Source organism: Felis catus, chromosome C2, assembly GCF_018350175.1.
Source record: "Felis catus isolate Fca126 chromosome C2, F.catus_Fca126_mat1.0, whole genome shotgun sequence".
In the NCBI taxonomy this organism is placed as follows: domain Eukaryota; kingdom Metazoa; phylum Chordata; class Mammalia; order Carnivora; family Felidae; genus Felis; species Felis catus.
The window spans coordinates 59,968,495-59,990,925 of NC_058376.1; the positions used below are offsets into that span (position 1 = coordinate 59,968,495).

General features: G+C 41.1%; 1 protein-coding gene across 2 annotated transcripts in view; it reads right to left on the reverse strand.

The window, feature by feature from the left end:
* Positions 1-8,864: 8,864 nt before the first annotated feature.
* USF3 (upstream transcription factor family member 3) overlaps positions 8,865-22,431 on the reverse strand; it is a 56,838-nt gene continuing 43,271 nt past the window's right edge. For both annotated transcript variants that reach the window (XM_023260145.2, XM_023260144.2), the window contains one exon: positions 8,865-20,501. In XM_023260145.2, the coding sequence (XP_023115913.2) occupies positions 14,029-20,501 (6,473 nt within the window). In that variant the 3' untranslated portion in view covers positions 8,865-14,028. The remainder of the gene's footprint in view (positions 20,502-22,431) is intronic.

Consider the following 22,431-nt stretch of genomic DNA (forward strand, 5'->3'; position numbering starts at 1 on the left):
CTAAGCTGTCTGTTGGGCTTATATATATATATACACATATATATATATACATATATATGTATATATATATATAGTGTGTGTGTTATAATATATATTTTATATATATACATATATTTATATTTAATGTGAATTTGCACATCCGTCACTCAGCAGCATTTAAAAAAAATAGGATTTAGTTTAATCGAATCATGAGTTCCCAGAAAACTTCCCTGAAGCAGTAAGTTCTCCACTACCACAATTTGGCTTCAGCCTCTTTCCAAACCACAGATCTGAATATGATTAAACAATGTACAAAAACAAAACCAGACCTGCCCAGCACAAACTTAGTTAAAAGCTGGATTTTCGTATCTCCCCCCAAATCTGCAGCTTACCTGATAATGTGAAAAATTAAGTGGCACATCGATACCAGTTTAACCAACCTACCAGACTTCTGAACTTATGTAGGTAGCAAATTAACATTATCTCCTTAATTTCCAACAGAAAGGAGAGGTCAAAGGGGCTGTTGACACTGACCAAGAAACTGTATTCTAGTGTTCCCTGCATTTCAGTCTCCTGGGTAGGGGAGATGGAAATGAGGATTTTCATAAAAAATAATTGCCTCTTTACATTCAAATGTTCCTTTGCAACTGTGTGAAAACACTTTCAAATATCAAACCTCATTTGTCCCTCATGTCGGCCCTGTGAGGCAGGATAGATAATGTTCCAACAAATAAACGAAGATGCAAAGAAGTTATACGACTTGCCCAAAGTCACATAGCCGGGCAACAGGAGCCAGATACAAAACAGTGGCATCGTTTTTTCTTTTTCTAAAGAGTGACAGTAAAATAGCTTTTAGATTTTACCAATTCTAGAAATTCATCAAGAGAAAACTAACATCAGTTCAGACTTCCATAGATAATTTTTTCTTAACCTTTTTATTTAGGGACATATAAACTATGTTCAGTAAGGTATGTATGTGCACACATACACACCAATGTAAACACCACCCACACTGAGATAGAAAACATTTCCCATATCCTTGTGCCTGTCCTGAGTTAAATCCCCACTCCAGAGGTAACCACTCTTCTGGCTTTGCTCCTTATAGGTTAATTTTGCCTGTTCTTGAACTACACATACATGGAATTATGCAGTAGATACTCCTTTTTGTCTGGCTTCTTTCATTCAATATAATGTCTGTGAGATTCATCCATGTGTATTAGTACCTTCTTTTTGTGAGTATATAGCATTTCTTTACCCATTCCCCTACTGATGGATGTTTGGGTCATTTCCAGTTTTTGGCTGCTGTAAAAAAAAAAAAAAAAAAAAAAAGCTTCTGCGAACATTCTTATACATGTCCATTGTGAACTTACACAAACATTACTTCCAAGCTATATACAGAGTGCACTATGAAATTGCTGAGTCATGGGGTAAGTCTTTTTTTTTTTTAATGTTTTATTTATTTTTTTGAAAGAGAGCAAGCGCGCAAGCATTGGAGGGGCAGAGAGAAAGGGGGACAGAGGATCCCAAGCAGACTCCACGCTGACAGCAGTGAGCCCACATGAGGTTCAAACTCATGAACCATGAGATCATGACCCGAGCCGAAGTCAGAGGCTTAACCCACTGAACCACCGAAGTGTCCTGGGGTTGGTAAGTCTTCAGTTGTTGTTGTTTTTTTTTTCTTTTCTTAAGTTTGTTTATTTTCTTGGTAATCTCTACACCCAACATGGGGCCCAAATTCACTACCCTGAGATGAAGACTTGCACCCCATCAGCGGAGTCAGCCAGGTGCCCCTGGTAAATCTTTTAATTTTAGAGGATAGTGCCAACAGTTTTCCAAGGTGGTTATACCAATTTATGCCTTCATCAGCACCATAGGAGAGTTCCAATTATTCTGTATCTTTGCCAACACTTGACATTTGTCAGTTCTTTCCATTTTCTTCCTTCTGTGTGAGGAGTAACAGTATCTCATTGTATTTTCTTTCGCATTTCTCTCAAGGTGACTGAAGTTGAGCACCTTTTCATAAACTTCTTGGTCATTTATGTGAAGACTTTTTTCAAATTCTTTGCCAATGTTTCAAATCAGCGTATGAGTCTTTTTCTTTTTGATATATAATCTTTGCCAGTATGTGAGTTGCTGATGAAAAACTCTCAATTTTAATGAAGTCTCAAGTAACAATTTTTTATAGATATGGCCAGACAATATTTCCTATGGTTTCTTCTAGAACATTAGCTCTCAGATTTTGTGGTCTCAGGACCTATGTACACTCCTACCGATTATTGAGGACCCCAAAGAGGTTTTATTTCTGAGTTACACCTATCAATATTTGCCGTTACAGAAATAAAAATTGAAAATTTACAAATAGGTAACAATAAGCTCATTACATGACACAAAGAACATATTTCATGAAAAATAACTATATCTTCCAAAACAACAACAAAAAATACTTGTGAGAATAGTAGCAGTGTTCCACATCTTTGTAAATCTATTTAATGTCTGGCTTCCTAGAAGATTGCTGGATTCTCCTAATAATTTCTTCCTTCACTCTGCTGAAGTATGTGTTTTGCTTGAAGTATGTATGTGAAGGAAATCTAACCTTACAGAAATATGTAGTTGGAAAGGGGAGTAGTCTTTCCAGACAACTGTAGATATTCTTCTTTTATACTCCACCAAAACTCAACAAATGGTAGTTTCCCAAAGATTAGTTGCAATGTGGAATTTGAAGTTATCATCAGTGAACATTTCATGTATTGCAGCATTAAAATCTATTGTTCTAGCTTGCAATTTTTTTAAATGTTCATCTATTTTTGAGATGGAGAAACAGAGCACAAGCGGGGGAGGGGCAGAGAGAGAGAGGAAGGCACAGAATCCAAAGCAGTCTCCAGGTTCTGAGCTGCCAACACAAAGCCTGACGTGGGGCTCAAACTCATAAACCGCAAGGTCATAACCTGAGCCGAAGTCGGTCACTTGACCAACTGAGCCACCCAGGCGCCCCAGTCTAGCCTGCAATTTGAATGGATCATTTTATCCATGCACGGTTTTGTAACAGCATCCTTTGGTCGTTTGGAAAATCTTGGCTCACTGAATTGTGGAAATCTTCCAAACATTTGCACATTTAATTATGTATACATATGTAAAATATATATACTGGGGCACCTGGGTGGCTCAGTTTGCTAAGCATCTGGCTCCTGATTTCAGCTCAGATTAAAAAAAAAAACGTGTGTGTGTGTGTGTGTGTGTGTGTGTGTATACACACACACACACACATATATATAAACATATATATATTATTGTTTATATATACAAAATACATATATATGTATTATGTTTATATATATATAAAACATATATCTAAAATAATTCATTGATACTACCACTGACTTCATCAGAAAGTCCTTAATGGAAACCTTTCAAACTTACAGTACTGGATATAGTGATGAGCTCATTTCATTAATTTTTGAGAATGCCAAATAATCAGAGATTTCAATAATTCTTCCAGCTAAAACTAGTATTCCATGAAGAAGGCCACTATTTCATTCCATAATCCACACACTAGTAACTTTTCCTACCACAACCACCATACTTTGGTTTCTAGCAGAAGCGCATTATGTTTGTTTCCCGTGTGCTCATAGAATACTACATATTAATGCAATGTTTAAAAAGAATATTAAGGGGCGCCTCGGTGGCTCAGTCGGTTAAGCGGCCAACTTCGGCTCAGGTCATGATCTCGCGGTTTGTGAGTTCAAGCCCCGCATCAGGCTCTGTGCTGACAGCTCGGAGCCTGAAGCCTGTTTCGGATGCTGTGTCTCCTTCTCTCTGACCCTCCCCCATTCATGCTCTATCTCTCTCTGTCTCAAAAATAAATAAACCTTAAAAAAAATTTTTTAAAGAATATTAAGAGGGGGGCGCCTGGGTGGCGCAGTCCGTTAAGCGTCCGACTTCAGCCAGGTCACGATCTCGTGGTCCGTGAGTTCAAGCCCCGCGTCGGGCTCTGGGCTGATGGCTCAGAGCCTGGAGCCTGTTTCTGATTCTGTGTCTCCCTCTCTCTCTGCCCCTCGCCCGTTCATGCTCTGTCTCTCTCTGTCCCAAAAATAAATAAACGTTGAAAAAAAATTAAAAAAAAAAAAAGAATATTAAGAGGAAGTGTACTCATGACCCAAGTTTTAACAAAAGTATTAATCTGTACTGCTTAATCAAGAACATTCTGAAATGAAGTCGGCTTTTTTTTTTAACTGTAAGTTTATGATGATTAAAAGTACAATGACTCAATGTAATCCCTATCAAAATATCAACAGCATTTTTCACAGAACCAGAGCAAATAATACTAAAATTTGTACAGAACCACAAAAGACCCTGAACAGCCAAAGCAATCTTGAAAAAGAACAAAGTTCAACGCATCACAATTCCAGATTTCAAGAAATACTACAAAGCTGTAATAATCAAAACAGTATAGTATTGGCACAAAAATCAACACATAGATCAATGGAACAGAATAGGGAGCCCAGAAATAAACCCAGCTTATATGGTCAACTAATCTACGACAAAGGAGGCAAGAATATACCAGGAGGAAGAGACAGTCTCTTCAATAAATGGTGCCAAGAAAACTGGACAGCTACATGCAAAAGAATGAAACAACCACTTTCCAACACCATATACAAAAATAAACTCAAAATGCATTAAAGACCTACGTGTGAGACCTGAAACCATAAAAATCCTAGAAGAGAAGACAGGCAGTAATTTCCCTGATACGAGCCATAGCAACATTTTCCGAAGTCAAGAAAAACAAAAGCAAAAATAAGCTATGGGGACCACATCAAAATAAAAAGCTTTTTCACAGAGAAGGAAACTATCAACAAAACGAAAAGGCAACCTAGTGAATGAGAGAAGAGATATGAAAATGATATATCTGGGGCGCCTGGGTGGCGCAGTCGGTTAAGCGTCCGACTTCAGCCAGGTCATGATCTCGCGGTCCGTGAGTTCGAGCCCCGCGTCAGGCTCTGGGCTGATGGCTCGGAGCCTGGAGCCTGTTTCTGATTCTGTGTCTCCCTCTCTCTCTGCCCCTTCCCTCTTCATGCTCTGTCTCTCTCTGTCCCAAAAATAAATAAACGTTGAAAAAAAAATTTTTTTTTTAAAGAAAATGATATATCTGATGAGGGGTTAATATCCAAAATATATAAATAACTTATACAACTTGACACCAAAAGAAAAATCTGATTAAAAAATAGAGGACCTGAGTAGACATTTTTTTTAAAGAAGACAAACAGATGGCCAACAGACATATGAAAACATGCTCAACCTCACTAATCATCAGGCTAATACAAGGCAAAACTACAATGAGATATCCCCTTACGACTGTCAGAATGGCTACAATCAAAAAGACAAGAAACAACAAGTGTTGGCGAGGACGCACCGTTGGTGGGAATGTAAATTGGTGCAGCCACTGTGGAAAACAGTATGGAGAGTCCTCAAAAATTAAAAATAGAAATACCGTATGATCCAATAGTTCCATGACTGGGTATTACTCAAAGAAAACAAAAACCCTAATTCAAAAAGATATTTGCACCCTTATGTTTATTGCAGCTTTATTTACAATAGCCAAGATATAGAAGCAACCTGAGTGTCCATTGACAGACGAATGGATAAGGAAGATGTGATACACCACACACACACACACACACACACACACACACAGGAATTTTACACGGCCATAACAAAGATGAGGCTGTGACATTTGTGACAACATAGATGGACCTACAGGGTATTATGCTAAGTGAAATAAGTCAAAGAAAGACAAGTACCACAGGATTTCTCTCATGTGTGGAATCTAAAAGCGAATGAGTAAACAAACAAATGTTACACTGTACACCTGAAACTAATGTAGCATCATGTGTCAACTATACTCAAATTTTTTAGAAAAGGAATACAATGACAATTAGCACAGCAGTGGTGCCACTGCCTTGATTGGTGCTAAAGCACCGACAGTTTTACACACCACTGATTTTGCCCCATCAGTGCAAATGCCAATACAGTTACAGGCATCTTGTATCTTAGTAGTATCGTAAAAATAACTGTGACCTCACAGATGCCCTGCAAGCGTCTCAGAGAACCCCAGGATTCTGGGACTACATTTTAAGCACCACTGCTCTACAAGCTTCAGTGTTTTACCTTTTACATACATGTAGGTCTATGACTACAAAGGAATTTTTGTGTATAGTGTGGAGTAGGGAGGCCCAGGGTCTTTTTCCCCCCTCCATACTGATAGCCAGCTGCTACAGCCACATTTATTGAAAGTACCACCTTTTACTCACTGAAACGCAACTGGCAGTTTTGTCAATCGAATGACTATAATGTGTAATCTATTTCTGAGATTTCTGTTCCCTCCCATTAGTCCACTATCTTTCCTTGTGCCAGTATCACACTGTTCAAAGTGTCAGAGCTTTAGAGTAATTTTAAATGGTTTTATTGAGATATAATTGCCCTGTTAAATGAGTTTCAGGTGTGCGACAAAATGCTTTAATATTTGTATCCTTTAATTTCTACCAGCAACGTTTTATAGTTTTGGGTGAAGAGCTTTATTCTTCAGTAATACACTGGCTAGGAACATCAATAAGATGTCGAATAGACAGATAAATAATGATCATCCTTGTCTTGTTCCTGACTTCAGGGGGAGATCATCAGCTATAATATGAGCTGTAGTTCTGTGTTTGGTGTTTTGTTTGGGTTGTAGATATGCTTTATCAGATTGAGAATGTTCCCTTCTCATTTTGTTTAGAGTTTTTACCACAAATGGAGGCCGAATTTTATCAACTGAGTTACCATATAGTTTTTTTTTCTCCTTTATTCTGAGACCATGATGCCTAAATTGATTTTAAAATGTTAACCTTGTATTCCTGAAGTAAACCCTGTTTGGTCATGATGCACAATTCTTTCCCTGCATCACTAGATGCAATTTGTGGACATCTTTAGAATTTTCACATCTATGTTCATTAAGGATATTGGCCTATAATTTTCCTTTGCTACAATGTGACAGATTTGGTATCAAAGTTAACTTCCTAAAACAAGTTTGTAGGTGATCCCTTCTTTCTCTATGTCATGGTAGATCAGTGTTATTTCTTCCTTTAATATTTAAAGTAATTTTCCAGTAAAACCACTTGAAGTTTTCTTTGTGGAAATACCTTTAAAAAAAAAAAACAGCTTTACTGGGGCAACTGAGTGGCTCAGGGGGTTAAGTGTCTGACTTCGGCTCAGGTCATGATCTCACGGTTTGTGAGTTTTTTTTTTTTTTTTTTAATTTTTTTTTTTCAACGTTTATTTATTTTTGGGACAGAGAGAGACAGAGCATGAACGGGGGAGGGGCAGAGAGAGAGGGAGACACAGAATCGGAAACGGGCCCCAGGCTCTGAGCCGTCAGCCCAGAGCCCGACGCGGGGCTCGAACTCACGGACCACGAGATCGTGACCTGGCTGAAGTCGGACGCTTAACCGACTGCGCCACCCAGGCGCCCCACGGTTTGTGAGTTTGAGCCCCGCATCGGGTTCTGTGCTGACAGCTCAGAGCCTGGAGCCTGCTTCGGATTCTGTGTCTCCCTCTCTCTCTCTCTCCCCTTCCCCTCCCCCACTGGCGCTCTGTCTCTCCCTCTCTCAAAACTGAATAAACATTTTAAAAAAGAGCTTTATTGAGATATGGGAATAAATGATCTGTAAATCCTCATTTTACCCATTTTAATATTAGAATGTAGTTTATTCATTTATAAAACAAAATCTCCTGGTGTAAATGAGACAAACACCTATCTACTATTCGGTTCAATGGAACATACCAGTGCTTTTGATGTACCCATCCTTGATACAAACCTCCCTCCTTTCCTAAGAAGTACCCATTGTACTGAACTTTGGGATTGTCATTTCCTTAATTTACAATTTTTATCAGGTCTCTTGGTATCCCTAAACAAGAAATTGTTTCATTTATAGGCATTTAAACTTCTATCACTTCGTGCTGTTCGAGCTCCCCTGCAACTTGTTTTTTCCTCTCAAACTTCACGGTTGTAAACAGTAACCAAGTTGATGTGGGAAGCTATACTGAAAGGCCCATTTCTGGTTCCAAAGTTCTGTGCTTCAGGTTCCTCCACTATAGCGACTTCAACTGAATCTTCTCTCAATACTCTTCCAGATCTGGGATTCTAATTTTACTTTTTACGATGAGTACAGAGGTGTATAGTTTGCTCCAACACTATAGCACTGGTCTGGTTTATTTGAGGCTGACTCTTTGATCAGGAACACAGTCCCCAGGGGAACTGGGTCACGGTATCATTTTCAGACATTGTGGTAATATTGGAAGATTCCTTGAACAGAAAACTTTGGTATACAAGACAAGTTGTTTTAATACCAGGTTTGAGGTGGCACGCGGCAATGATCAGAAAAGACAGAATTCACAATGCAAAAATGCAAAGTTTATTTTCTTAAATAAAATACTATATTCATATCTATACAAATAATTATTACAACCATTAAAATGTTACATTTACCAATAAAAATTTCAAAACTTTAAACAAGAGCATGGTTCAGAATATTCACACCCTAATACAATGCATTTGTAAAAAGATGTCAAAATAAACAGGACCTATTCTTATTTACAACAGGGAGGACAATCCTGATCATATTATACATATCTGCTCTGGATTCCATTACAAAACAAATTAGTTCCCATTAGTATTATAAACCAGGTGATTTACAGTAATAGGACACAGTACACAGCAGACATCGCTGGCATGGGAATAGATACAAATATTACACTATTGAAAGACTACAGTTAGGTTTTTCTGGCGACTGCCCTACAGTAAGCCTCTCACCCAGTGTATCTATAATAATTTGTGAAGGTAATTATGTCTTCCGATTTTCCACCTATTTTTACCAAAATGAATATATATATATATATATATATATATATATATATATATATATGGCCTGCTGAAAGTGGAAGCGAATCTTTTCTTCACAGTAACACAACTGCAGCATCTTAAGCAACACTGTCTGGTCCCTTTCTTCTTGGAAGATCAACAGTTTAACTCCCTTAAAGGTTACCAATATAGTCAAGTCCAGTGCCTCAATGACCTCACAGATGAAAATGGTTTTAAGACTTGAGGGATGGGGGTAAAGAGATCCAGAGAAGTGAAGGAGTTAGATGGAGCAAGCTCTAAGTTCCTAGGACATCATATGGTGTCAAGCTGTATACACAACTGAGCCAAAAAAAATAAATAAAACCCCACAACTTATGATCATCTTCTTTAAAAGTGTTAAATTACAAATGAAGAGTTATCTTCTATGTCTCATGAGATCTCTAGTGACAGATTATGCAGATTATCATCCAAAATAACACCAATTTGAATATTATATCCACTTTCAACCCAAGTTGGCTCGTGTCTAGGAAGCATCTGAACACATGCGTGCACCAGACCCCTGCAGTGGGTGGATAGGGTTTGTGCAAATATAGAAACAAGGATGTTGAATGACCACCACCTACAAGCTCTGAGTTTAAAAGGAGTTTTGCTTCTAATACACTTTTTACAAGATCGGCATCAAAGATGGCTCAGAGAATGATAAGGCAACAGTGAGAAACATCAGCTGTTCTTGTCTTCTAGGTGTTTGACTACACAGCACGTACCATTCCGACTGGTCCTTTGCTATGTAACACAGGAGTGGGTAATATGTTCCAATGGCTGGTCTTAGGACCAGAGGCACAGTTTCAAGTAAAGTGCAGTACCAGGATAGAGGCATGTGGGCAGAACTAGAAGCTCTGTGTCCAAGAAGGGCCTCATGCTGGACTGCCCCGATCCAAACTTGGTGTCCCCCACAGACTCCGGTAAAAACACTGTCAAGCTCACACAGGAAGGTGTAGAATGCAGACAAAATATGGTTAAGTCAAAAAAAAAAAAAAAGGACCCTTTTCTGTTCACGGCATTTGGCCAAAAAAGGTAGTTCAAGAAGGAATGAGTTTCTGGCCTTTAACTTGCATATAGGTATCATAAAATCATCACTCACAGATTAACTTCACACTAGTTTATTTGGCTATTATTATTGCCCTCTGGATATACACAGCCATAGGCAATTAGCTCCAGGCAAAGGCAGAATTTATACAGACAACAGAAGTACGACCTCCAGGTTCCTAAAGTATCAACCCAAAGCCATCTGATTTGGGTCCCACCGTTGAGCTTTCTAAACTCGCCATGAGGAAAAGCAAAAACAAACACAAAGCAAGCTCATCAAAACAAGGAAGAGAACTAACTGTATGGCACATTCAGTATCTTAAATTAATTCTGAACTAACTTTGTTTCAAGAAATTCTTGTTACCTCTTGATAGAATAGGAGATACAGTGGTTCCCAAAGCCAGGAACTGGGACTCACTCACTGATATAGGAGCATGACTCACTGTCACACAATGATCCAATAGATGGGTGGGCCCAATAAACATTTCAAGGCAGAGAAGTAATCATCCTAAGGAAATGTGCAGGTTCCCTGCCACCTGCTGACTCGCAGCAGATGGAAGAAAAGAGGGGCCTCGGTACCTATCTATCAAAGGGAGGACAAAGCTGAGAAGATGCTTATTAGTGAGTCTTTATCCTTTCTCAAAATTTTACAACCTTACCTCCATTAAAACACGTTTCCACATTTTTGGGGGGTATAAATTTCAGCCTTTCCATGATATGGATAATGTTAGAAGGCAAGAGCAAGGCAAATGAATTATCTTTAAAATGTTTAAATAATTTTGTACTTTAAGAAGGCTGATTTTTAAAAATGGATCTTTATTGCAGTTCACCCTGATACGTAAATGGAAATTGCTGCAAAAGAATATTCCCTCCTCATTCTTCTCTTTCCACAGTTCTAATACGTTAAATTTTATAAAGCATGATCACTGGGGGATGTGGCTCCTTACTTAGAAAAAAGATGCCATCCCTGGTCCCCCCAAAAGGTCTTATGATATAAACAAAAATAAATTTCCTGAAGTGGTATAAAATATCCCAAAAAGAGAAATGACATCAAACTTGATTTCTTTTATCCATGATTGACATATTAGAAGTTTATACAGGATGAAGTATCTGAAATTTTTCACTTCATTAGAAGTTACTGTGTTAAATGGTCAGAGTCAACTACTTTCTCTAATTGATTCTATGTGATCAGTAACACTAAAAGAGACAAAAACAATTTAATTAATGACTCTCATTTATGATTCATAGGTTTGTATGTTTGTGTATTTTCATAAATTACAAAATTATCTGTGGAAATGGTTTTACATTCTATAGTCATATATGAGCAAGCCAAGAATAACATTAAAGTTTACTATTTGTTTTCTGCTGTACCTTTGCCAAAAATTATATCCAGAGATTGCTAGATATTAAATAAAATTCCTCCCCAAAATCATTTAGCTCTAATTATCAAATACTTAATATACTGCTGATAAATCTTGTACACTCATGCTTTTAAATCAAATAAGATTACTCTTCTCTGAACACTTTCAGAACTGAGTCCATACATACAATGATCTCTTACATATATATGCACATGTCTGTAAGATAATTAGAGCTACATGTAAGCAGGAGCCAAATTATTTGCAGAGAGTCATATCTTTCTTCAGAGGGTCAAACAAGCCTTACTTAGGGGTAGGGGTTCATTTGAGATCAAGTTACATTCTTGGAATGAAAGCTCTGAAACATGTAAACGCTATCTCTGAACAGGGCTGAGCAGAAAAATAAAATCAATGCAACAGAGAAATATCTGAAAGTGCCAGGCTTTGAGGCCTTTCTATCGCAATGTTCAACTTGATCTTCTCCTTAGCCTGTTACCTTCGTTCTATCTAACAGTGCCCAGTTCTTCAGGACTCAATAGCCACCACGCTGTGCGTGCGTGCGTGCATGAATGCGTGCGCGTGTGTGTGTGTGTGTGTGTGTCAGAGACAGAGAGACAGAGAGATGGAGGAAGGGAGAATGAATAACCAAACATATTGAACACTACCTTTCTTGAAATTGGCAGGCTGGACCTTTCAAGTACAGAGAAAAACTTGAATGTTACAACCTAAAACTCAATTAAAAACAAGCCATAAATTTTATGTTTCCCCTCAATTAAAAGTGTTAACTACTTTGTTTATCTGTTGTCTTATTTAAGTAACTCCTATTCTTCCCCATGAGTATTTTGAAGGAGAAAATACAGAAGCTTTTCTTGTTTACATTTTTTTTTCTTGCTCCCAGGAGGCTGCTTCAGTCAGCAGCAGGAGGAGGGAGGAAAGTTTGGTAAGAACAGTTCAAGAGGCACACGTGACCCTTCCACTGAGTCTTCACAAGAGGTATTCGCCAGAGTTAACAGCTCTGACCCAGCCTGAGGAGGCATTTTTAAGGAGGAAAAAATAAAATGCTGGCTCTTGGGTTTACTTTATTAACAGAGCAGACAGAACCATGTTATATGTATCTCTCCCACTTGATCCTATATTTGGCAGAATATAACAACAACAAAAAGTAATAAGTTTGAGAATGTGAGTATATATGGTTGTTTTCAGAGGTTTTTTTTTAAGTTTTCAAAATTCAATATATGAGTGTGTGTGTGTGTGTGTGTGTGTGTGTGTGTGTGTGCGCGTGTATACATAATTAACTTCTGTGGGGCTTTTAAAAACCCTAACATCCAGTTTTCCAATACTTCAGCAGGTCTCAGGTCTCAATTTCCATTTCCAGATGGCAGGCCAATTTTTAAAGGACCAGTTTATATTTTCAAATCTATGTCTGTGTTCTGTCCCCCTTCTCCCCCTCCCCCCACACACTCACACACAGAGACATATACAGAGACAATATTTTGAAGCACCATTTCACATCTACCATCAGGAAAAATAATGAACAAATTCATCTTCTCATTATAATTCTACTATGCGGGGTAATAATGTAACATACAATGCCATCTTTTAAATATAAATATCAATAAATGAAAACACTGACAGAGCTTAAGACTCTGCTCAGAAATATTTAAAAAGTAAGGCTCATATAACTGTGTAAATTCCAAACACACTATTTACTGAGCAGTCCCTAATGATTAACAAATATAAAAGAAAGCATTTCGAGCTCAAATAAATAGAATGAAGAAAATGTTGAAAACAAAGTTCAACCAATGAAGCAACAATCTTTGCCAAAACACATGTAAAATTCTGCAATACAACTGCTTTTATCCTTAGGACCTGATGCAAAAATGCAAGCACAAAATGGACAAAGTCTATGTATACTTTGCTTTTCAGATTGCTATTTTTAAGGCTAAGTAAGGAAGACCTTTGCTTTCCAGGATCTTGGCACACTGAAAGATAACATGGCTCCCTAATTTGAAGAATGAGACATTAAAATTCAGATAGCTTAGGCATTGTTATCATTAAGAAAGAAGCCTCTACCTACAGCAAACCTTGGGAGTAAAGGCTGATCGAGCAACTCATTTATTTGCTAACTGCTTGATTTGAACCATGGACATTCATTCTACATTAATTCAATACCTGCCAGGGGCAAGAAACTGTTCTAGATGCTGTCATCAGCCAAGCACTTGGTGATGAGCCACTGCGTTATATCAAAAGTGTCTGTATTTTTGGAGAGCAACTCAAATACCTCAAGTTATCTATTTTACAAATGATCAGCAATCAAATTTAAAATCTAGGTTCTTTCCTACTACCCCACACACGCCAAAGGGATTTTCCCCCAACTTCCAGCTGGTAAGTATTTAGGGAATATTAGATTACAAATCAAACTTGAAAATGCAACTCCACTTGAAAAACTTAAAAAGCACACCGTGCAGTTAAAAATGAAAGATAGTTTGTTGCTGGCAACCCAGTATTCGCATCATCTCTGACACGGCTTCCCTACATTCGGAAGATAACTGGAAACTGATTACACAAACACAAAGACATACAAACACACACACACACACACACACACACACACACACACACACACCACCTCCCTCACCATGTGCATTATGTGTGCATGCACACACAACACATTTGTAATCTCACCCGATACATTTACATTTAGTCTATCAGTATTTAAACAGCTGAACTGCAGTCATGACCTAAAATATGGCTTATGTTGTGGGCAGGTCTGTTTGAGGACTGCTTGGAAGAGTCAGAGGCAGAGGAGTTTGCTATTGTAAGCAAAGGTGACATTGCCGAGCCATCGGGAAGAGCTGTAGCTATTTCTGGAAACAAAGATGTCATATTAAAGTTAGACAAGTGAGAATTGGTCATGTGCATTGGCGGCATGTCAGGGAGCAGAGGAAAACTTGGTTGAGCAAAACCAACAGGTCTAGGAGGAGACAGAATTGATCCAAATCGGTTATTTAAGCTTCCACTGTTTACTTTCTCAGTGCTAGGATTTGAGAACATTTGATTAGAAAAATAGGGGATGGAAATATCATTAGACAGCGTAGGATGAGCAGGGGAGTAGGGGGGATAGAAGGAGGGCAGAGTATTTTGGGGATCTACAGGGATAAGAGCTGGCGTTCGAGTGGCACTAGGCTGAGTAACCTGTGGAATGAAAGAAGTATTAGCATTTATTGGTGGATTCATGCCACCCTCGGGAATAAAAGGAAAACCGAAATTTTGTGATAGTGTATGCTGGTCAGGCGCTGAGTTATCATTAGGTACTTGTGGGCTATCGGGCATGAAACGAACAATACTTCCTCTCTTCTCTGTAGCAGCTTGTTGGCGTCCAAGAATCATACTGCCACTAGTGGACAGAGGAAGATGGGGAAGACTTGGGTCAAAGACATTACTATGTCTTTGGTTTCCGGAACGATTCCTTTCAGGTTGACGAATTTTGGAACCACTGCTGTCTTGCAAGGGATGCCTTGATCGCTGGGGAACTGAAGAGTTAGTTGGACGTACAGGAGGCCCTTGTTCAGCATTTCCGTGAGACACAGACGGATGGGGCAAAGCTGGCCTTGCAACCCCATGCATGTTGGTTGTGACCGGAGGGTTCATGTGGCCCTTGGTCCCATGACTATCAGTTATCCTCATGGGATTGGACTTCTGTACAGACACATTGGGACTTGTGTTTCGACCCTGAATATCTCCTGAAGAAGAAGAACTTGAGAAAGGAATATTCAGGGTGCTGTTCCTGGTGTTAATCGCACCTAGGGACATGTCACAACTCTCCCTGTTTTGACTCTCACTCTCTCTTCTAATATGGACACTTTCATGGGTTGGGGGACAATTATAGTCAATTGCAGAGGATGGACCACACTGTGTGTTCCTCTGATGTTCTGAGAGTGATCTCTGGCTTCCAAGGACCTGATCACCAAGGTGAGGGGCAAGTAAACTCTGCATGAAACTCTGGTGGCAAGTGTTCTCACTGTCCCTTGGTGGGATGGCATTTCCTGTCGGAATACTCTGAACTGGTGGATAAGATAATCTCTTTTGGCGGTCGATTGGTGGTGGACCAGGGTTTTGACTAATTCGAAAAGCCTGGGACTGCATACTCCTCAATGATGATACCGGGTTACCTATTTCACTATTTCTTGAAGACTGTACTTCAAAATTACTCTGGGGCTGCTGACTGGCTCCACTTGGTTTAAACGTCTGACAGTCAGTAAGGCGGATATCCGAGGCAACAGTATGGTCCACGCGACCCTGCATATTGTGAACGGCCAAACTCTTATTTCTGGGAACATCAAGATAGCTTCTCATTTCAAGCTGATCTGAAACTCTGGAACCCTGAAGTGACATGCCCATTCTCTGCTCTGAGTTAGAAGATGTCTTTCCAATAAGTGCCTCGGCAGAATAACTTGAAACTCTATTTCTCTCTGGCCTGTGTGGAGTACAGGGCATGTCTGAAGGCCTAGTCACGATACTGGGCTGGGACACCATTTGTTGCTCTATGCCCCTTGAAGTCAAAAGCCTCTGCAATGGATTATGCCCAGATACATGTTCAGAAGAAACCCCCGAACCTTGCTGCCTGCTTCCAACATCCTGCTGCTGGTGTATCATATCTTGACTGAGATGGTTCTGGGGATGGTTGTGGTGGCTCCGGCTGGTCGAAGGGTTTTCACAACTCTTCTCTGGCTGGGAACTTCCAAAATGTTGCTGCATCTGTTGCTGCATCTGCTGATGGTGGGGATGTGGCTGACCACTCTTGGGGCGGGACTGGTCAGTTCCGTGGTGCTTTGGTTGTAAGGAAAGCTGAGAGGCCTGAGTGCCCTGAACGAGATTCCTCTTTTTCTGCATCTGGACTTCCTGCTGGAGAGTTCTCTGTTGGTGGACGTTATGTGGCTGAGAGTGGACAGAGCTCTCTGCATGAGGCGCGTGACGCTGCAGTTGGTACAAGTGATGCCTCTCTCTTAACTGTCCTGCTTGCTGCTGCTGCTGCTGCTGCTGCTGCTGCTGCTGCTGCTGCTTTAAGTAGAGGTGGTTACCGTGCAGGTGAGATACCCCTTGGGCTGGAACATGCTGTTGCAGGGCCTGGAGATGTTGACTGGCCTGGGTTTGCTGCTGCTCGGTAACTGAATTCTGAGAACTGCATTGAACTTCCGTTTGTCTCAATGCAGGGGCCCCAAAATTGTTACTCGGTGGAAATAATCGTGCGAGGCCATCTCCATGTGCTGGGTTGCTAATAGGCACAACAGAGTTTGCAGAGTTGGGAGGGAGCTGACTGACCATCATCTGAGTCTGATCAGAAATGCTGTCCGGAGTGCGGTTCATCAGCGACATAGCTTCAAGCCTCAGTGGGGCTGGCTGACAGTGCTTTTGACGTTTAGCTGAAGACAATAAAAGGTCGTCTTGGACAGCACGCTTGGCGGAGTCTTTGCGGCTTTCCTGACTTGGCTTTAAGAGTGGCTCTTGAACCTGTGGATTTGGTATGGTGCCAGTAATGGTGTTTAGCTGTTCTTGGGAATATTCGGTCATCAGAGCTGGCCCGGGAGGCTGACCACCGTAGGAACTAGATGCAACAGTCAGATTAACCGTTGCCGGAACAGGTGCTTGCTCTGCGGTTTGGGATAGACCAGCACAGCTGACCAGAGGATGGCTGATGGTGCTCTGGTGGATAAGATTATTGACACTTAAACTGGTGATGCTTGGTGGCTGAGAAGTCGAAACCTGTAAAGAGGCATTTGATGTTTTGATTCCTACAGAACAACTTGGTTTTCCGAGGGATCGATCCACAGTTGCTTCGATTGAGTCCTGAGAATTAAATTCATTTGGTGTTGCTTCTGCCTGTCCTGGGCCACTCTCTTTAGATATCTGTGTTTTGAAAGGCTGGTCTCCCTCTAAAGGTGAGGCTTCAGAAGGCTTTGAAGTAACCTCCCTCATATCAGCCTGGGTGCCAGCTCTTCCCTTCTCAAGGTTCTCCTGGTCAAAAATAGCTCTTGCAGCAAGAGCAACTATATCAGTTTGCTCTACAAAGGTACAGCTGTCACAGGTATTCGTTGTTGCATTGCTGGTGACATCCTCTCTCGTCGTTTCAGGAAGCATGGATGCAACTGAGAAACTACGACTACTGCCAGAGCTGGTGGACATGGGAGAGTCGGCCTGCCTGCTGACAAGCAAAGAGCCATTAATAACCTCCTGATCAGGGACGCAGGAGTGGTGTTGCCCCGGACCTCTGTCATCACTGTTCATCAGTAACAGCTCCTGTTTGGGATGTAAATCGACACTTGAATCCGCCATTTTAGAATTTTCAGAAGGAAAGTCAGGATGGTCCACCGGCACCGAAAGAGACAATTTCTGAGAGTCTTTTTCTTTAGCAAGACCAGACAGCAATGCAGTCAAACCCTGCCCCTTTAACAGACCTGTCGTTTGCATCGTATCTGATGAGTCTTGCTCCACCCTGCAAGGTTCAGCAATGATTTCTACCTCAGAAGCACAGTCAGTGCTTGTAGTGCTAGTGGTGGATGAGAGCCCGGAAACCTGAGAAACCAAAAGGTGGGGATCATTTGGAGATGGAATCAACACGCTGGCTGAAGTGCAGCATTTGGCAGCATCTGACAATGCCAAACTAGCTGGTGGCTTATCCTGAGATGCCTCTTGCTGCAGAATGGGGGCAGAATCTTTGGATTTTGCTGGGGCCATTACAAAATGTTCACTCGTTACAGATGCTTGGGAGGGTGAGCTAGACTCTTCTGTTGACTTAGATTTGGGTACAGATTCGGGTATCACGGATTCAGGATTTAGAACATCCAAAGAATGTGAACCAGAAACACTCACACAATTTGCCTGGGATATGGTGACAGACGGTAACACGACAGGGAGGCTTTCCAGCAGTCCATCACCACATGATGGCTCTGCTGTGGCTTCAGTGCCGGGGCAGGCTAACTTGCCCACCTCTCTGACTGGATTCGGGGGACATGCGGACTTGTGAGCTGCTAAGTGTTTCTTGGCACCTGGCTTCTTAAACCTTTTTGACTTCACATTAGGTAAACAAGCTACAGTGTTTACTGAGGGAGTAGTTACCAGACTATAAGTACTGGGTAGTGTGGCTGAATTATCGGTTGTCATGGGAGATGCTACCGTTGTTGTTAATGAAACACTGTGAACTGGGATGGTTTGACTACTTGCGGCAGTTGGGGGATTGGCAGGCTGGCTAATAGACAACTGTACACAGCTCTGCCCAGCCATCTGTGATATGCTTTGATTGAGGCTGGCCAAAGCTCCAAATGTATTCAGGGCAACATTGGTGTTTGGATCTTCGCTGGTGGTGGGTTGGATAATTTGCATAGGGGTTTGATTTGTAGTTCCTGATGAGGACATCACAGGCTGCAAAGCAAAGAGCTGTCCATTTAAAGAAATGGTTTGAGGCTGTTGTTGGTTTGACATGGTAACAGAAAAAGTTTGTGTTGAACTAGATGTTGATAGAGATGAAGGTCTTGGTAATATATGGACAAGATGCTTTCCTCCAAAAGTCTGGGGGGTCGAAACATTTTGCACTGAACTATTAGACCCTAGTAGAGCATTGGCTCCACTGACAGGGAGTCGAACAGAACCAGGAGGTGGAGCTGAGAGGAGCGGCAAAGGGTTCTGATTAGCTGCCTGTATGATCACTATCTGCTGACCTACTGTTTGGTTGGGAACCTCTGCTCTCATCACTGTTGGGCAAGGGGTGGTGCTGGGGGGCTGAAGAATGATAACATTTTGATTAGCTGCAGCTGCATTCACAGCCGACCCGACTGGCTGAGCCATCTGAATCACTTGCATTGCTGAATTCAATGGAAGGATACTTTTTGGAGGCTGAGATTTAACTTGTGGTTGGGCAATTAGTGGCTGCATAGGTAAAGATGGACAAGAAGGCAAGGTGACAACTACTTGCTCAACCACCTGCCCGTCTGCGGGAAAGGAATTATTCACGTTGACGCCCGTAGCGACGTGTCTACTGTGGCTGGTCGTGGGAGGGCTGCTACCAGACTCATTTAATACCGGAGTCACTGCAGAAGAAGGTGTCTGGCTTAAGGGCTGAATAGTGTTTCCCGCCAGTTGCAAAGTAGTCCACGTCGTCTGTGTGTTTCCAGCGGAGGAAATTCGGGTAAGGCTATTAATGTTTTTCAAATCCGACGCGCTAACACTGGAAGAAGGCAAAGAACAAGAAAGAGTCCAACTATTGTCCAAAGGGTTTGCAGAAAGAGTGCTTACAGGAGTGGTGGTCTTCCCTCCTGCAGGGGCAGAAGGGGCCACCGCTGCGGTAACACTCGCCGAGTCTGCACCCTTGCTGATGCTCACTGGACAAGCATCACCTGCAGATCTGGGAGGCTGGGAACAGACTGTGGTGGTAACTGAGACAACAAAGGTGGTTTGAAAATCATTTCTGAAATCCTGGATGCTCAGGCAGGACTGGCTTCCATGGTGCACTTTAGTGGCAGTCGCTGAGGAAGTGGTGGGGACGCCTGTGGCACAAGGGACTGTTTTCTTCAATAATTTGGGGCTCTCTTGCCCATTCTTATTTTCAGGAGAACTTTGATCACTTAGACACGTGTGCACGGAACGATGTTGGTGAGGTTCAGGCCCAATGGGAACTGCGATCAGTGGGCCGTTGGTGGCACCAAGCACGCTCGATTCGCTTTCGGAGGTGGAAAGCTCGAGAATATTTTGAGCAGGAATGGTAGCAGGAAGACAAAGAGGAACAGGCTGGTTGGCAGCCAATGCAGAAACTGTGGTCTGATGCCATGGCTTGTTTTCAGAAGGGTAAACTCCAGAAATAGACACAGGAGTCACAAGATTGCAAGTCCTCTGTACTGGCACCACATTGGCGGTCTGCTTTTGTAAATTATGACCAACATTAAAGGTTATCCCCTGAACAGCTGTTCCCTGGCTATTTCCACAAGGCTGACTCCCGTTGGAATAAACAATGATATTTTTTTGAACCTGATCACTGGGAATAACAACAGAGACCTTTGAGTTTTTAAGATTTCCTTTCCAGTGGATTGTAGGGTCATCATATAGGCATATGTCATTTGCTTTCAGTAATTCAATATATCGGCCATTTTCTTTTTGAATTTCTTCCAATTGTTTACGTAGCTTTTTAATTTCTTCAGCTACAATATTAAAAATAAAAATGAAACAATTACCTGGTAGTGTCAGTACTTACAGTAACTTAAGAAAAAACTGTGTGCTAACTACCAAAGTCTAATTCTAGCATTTCGAAATACCTCATCTGAGAATCTTCAGTTCTTTTCTAATGCAAGTTCTTTCTCCTTTTTACATTGGTGTAACAAGCCTCTATCCTATCCTTTTAAAAATAAATATCTTTAAAAGTAAGGTCAGAAATTACCCATAATGTAGAAATCTCAAAATTCCCAATTCAAAAACTCCCAGTGGGGCAGCTACCAAGGTAAAAGAAGGGAAGGCACACTGATATCATGGTCACATGCTAGGAAAATAACACTGAATATCAGTATAATAACATTTACATGCTATAACAGCTAACATTACTTGTGGTGGTAATAGTCAGTCTCTTTTATAAATGGCTTTAAACTCACTTCTATTTTACTCTTTGAAATGCCAGAGACAGTGGAACAGGTTGAAGGTAAAGTAGTAGAGCACCAAAGAAAGCATCAATAACGGAACTTCAATCTCCCTTGACAGGGCCAATGGACATATGCGACTGTCACAGCCCTACTCTTTTTCTAAGGGAGAGAACTTCATCCATGGATCCTACTACTGGGGCAGCCTTCGCTGTTGGTATTTATGCTCTGTGACCCCAGACATCCCACCTGTCTTGCCACAGTGGTAGATCTCTCCCCTCCCCATCCACCAAAGGCAGCCAATCTTCAAAGCCAATGCCCTGTGAAGTGGCCTGAAATAAAAAGTTCTGTTCTGAAAAGGATGAGCTGAGACTAATGGATTCTTTTTCTCTGACATTTAAAATAAGAGACACAGAAGAATGATGCCAATGTGCCATGGGCATCAGAAGTTAAGGGACAATTTTTATGGACCAAATAATAATGATGATTGTCCTCACTTATTACACACTTACTACATGCCTGGCACTTTTCATTCATTGTCTCATTTCATAATAATAACAACAATGATGATGGTAATTACTATATGCCAACTTTACTCAAAGTACTTTACCTGCATTATTTCTTTTAATCCTCAAAACAACCATGAGATGGGAACTACCTACTCTCATCAGTATTTTAAGATGTGAGAAACAGACTCAGAGTAATTACATAAATTTGTCTAAAGTCAACCAGACACGTGCTGTGATTATCTTCATTTTAAGATGGGGAAACTGAGATCGGAGAGGTGAATAGCCACAGGTACTGAGTGCATAAGTGAAGATGAAACTCAACCCAGGTGGGCCTGATTCCCAAGGCCGCTGGGAATCAGGCTCAGACTATGGCCCAGCCTGTCTTATGGACAGAGGATATGTGGGAAGTTTCTGGGAGGAGAAAAGAGAAGAGAGCAGATGCACAAAAAAGAGCCAAAGAAAGGATGGTGACAGAGATGACAATGTAGTGAGACTTAAGCTGCCTCAGGTGCTGCCCCAAGCCCTGGCCTACCTGTTCAGCCTTTCCTGAGCCGTACGCAACTTATATTTTTCCAAAACGTTCCCTTTTCCCTAATATAACTCAACTGCCTCAGCCTCTGGGGTGTGAAACCAAAGAAGCTCTCCTTAGAAAAGTCTACACATCATTCCAGTCTTAATATCTCTTCTATGGGATGCCTCAGAGTGCTTACCAAACATGTATGACGAATCTAACTACCTAACAGCATCATAAAACAGGGCCTGGACTGTAAAAGACAGCTGACGTGGGGGAGGGGGTAAGCTGTCATCTAACTTAAGGCAAGCAAAGAGAATTCAGAATGCTGACCTTCTGGATATACAATAAAAGTAGCCCAACACTGCCCCCACCTCAGCAAATTCTACCTTTGTTCCTCTCCTTTTAAGGTGACCTACTGAGTTGTCCCAGGAAATTCTTTCTCCGTTTTTGTCAGAGCCATAAATAAAGGACAATTCAA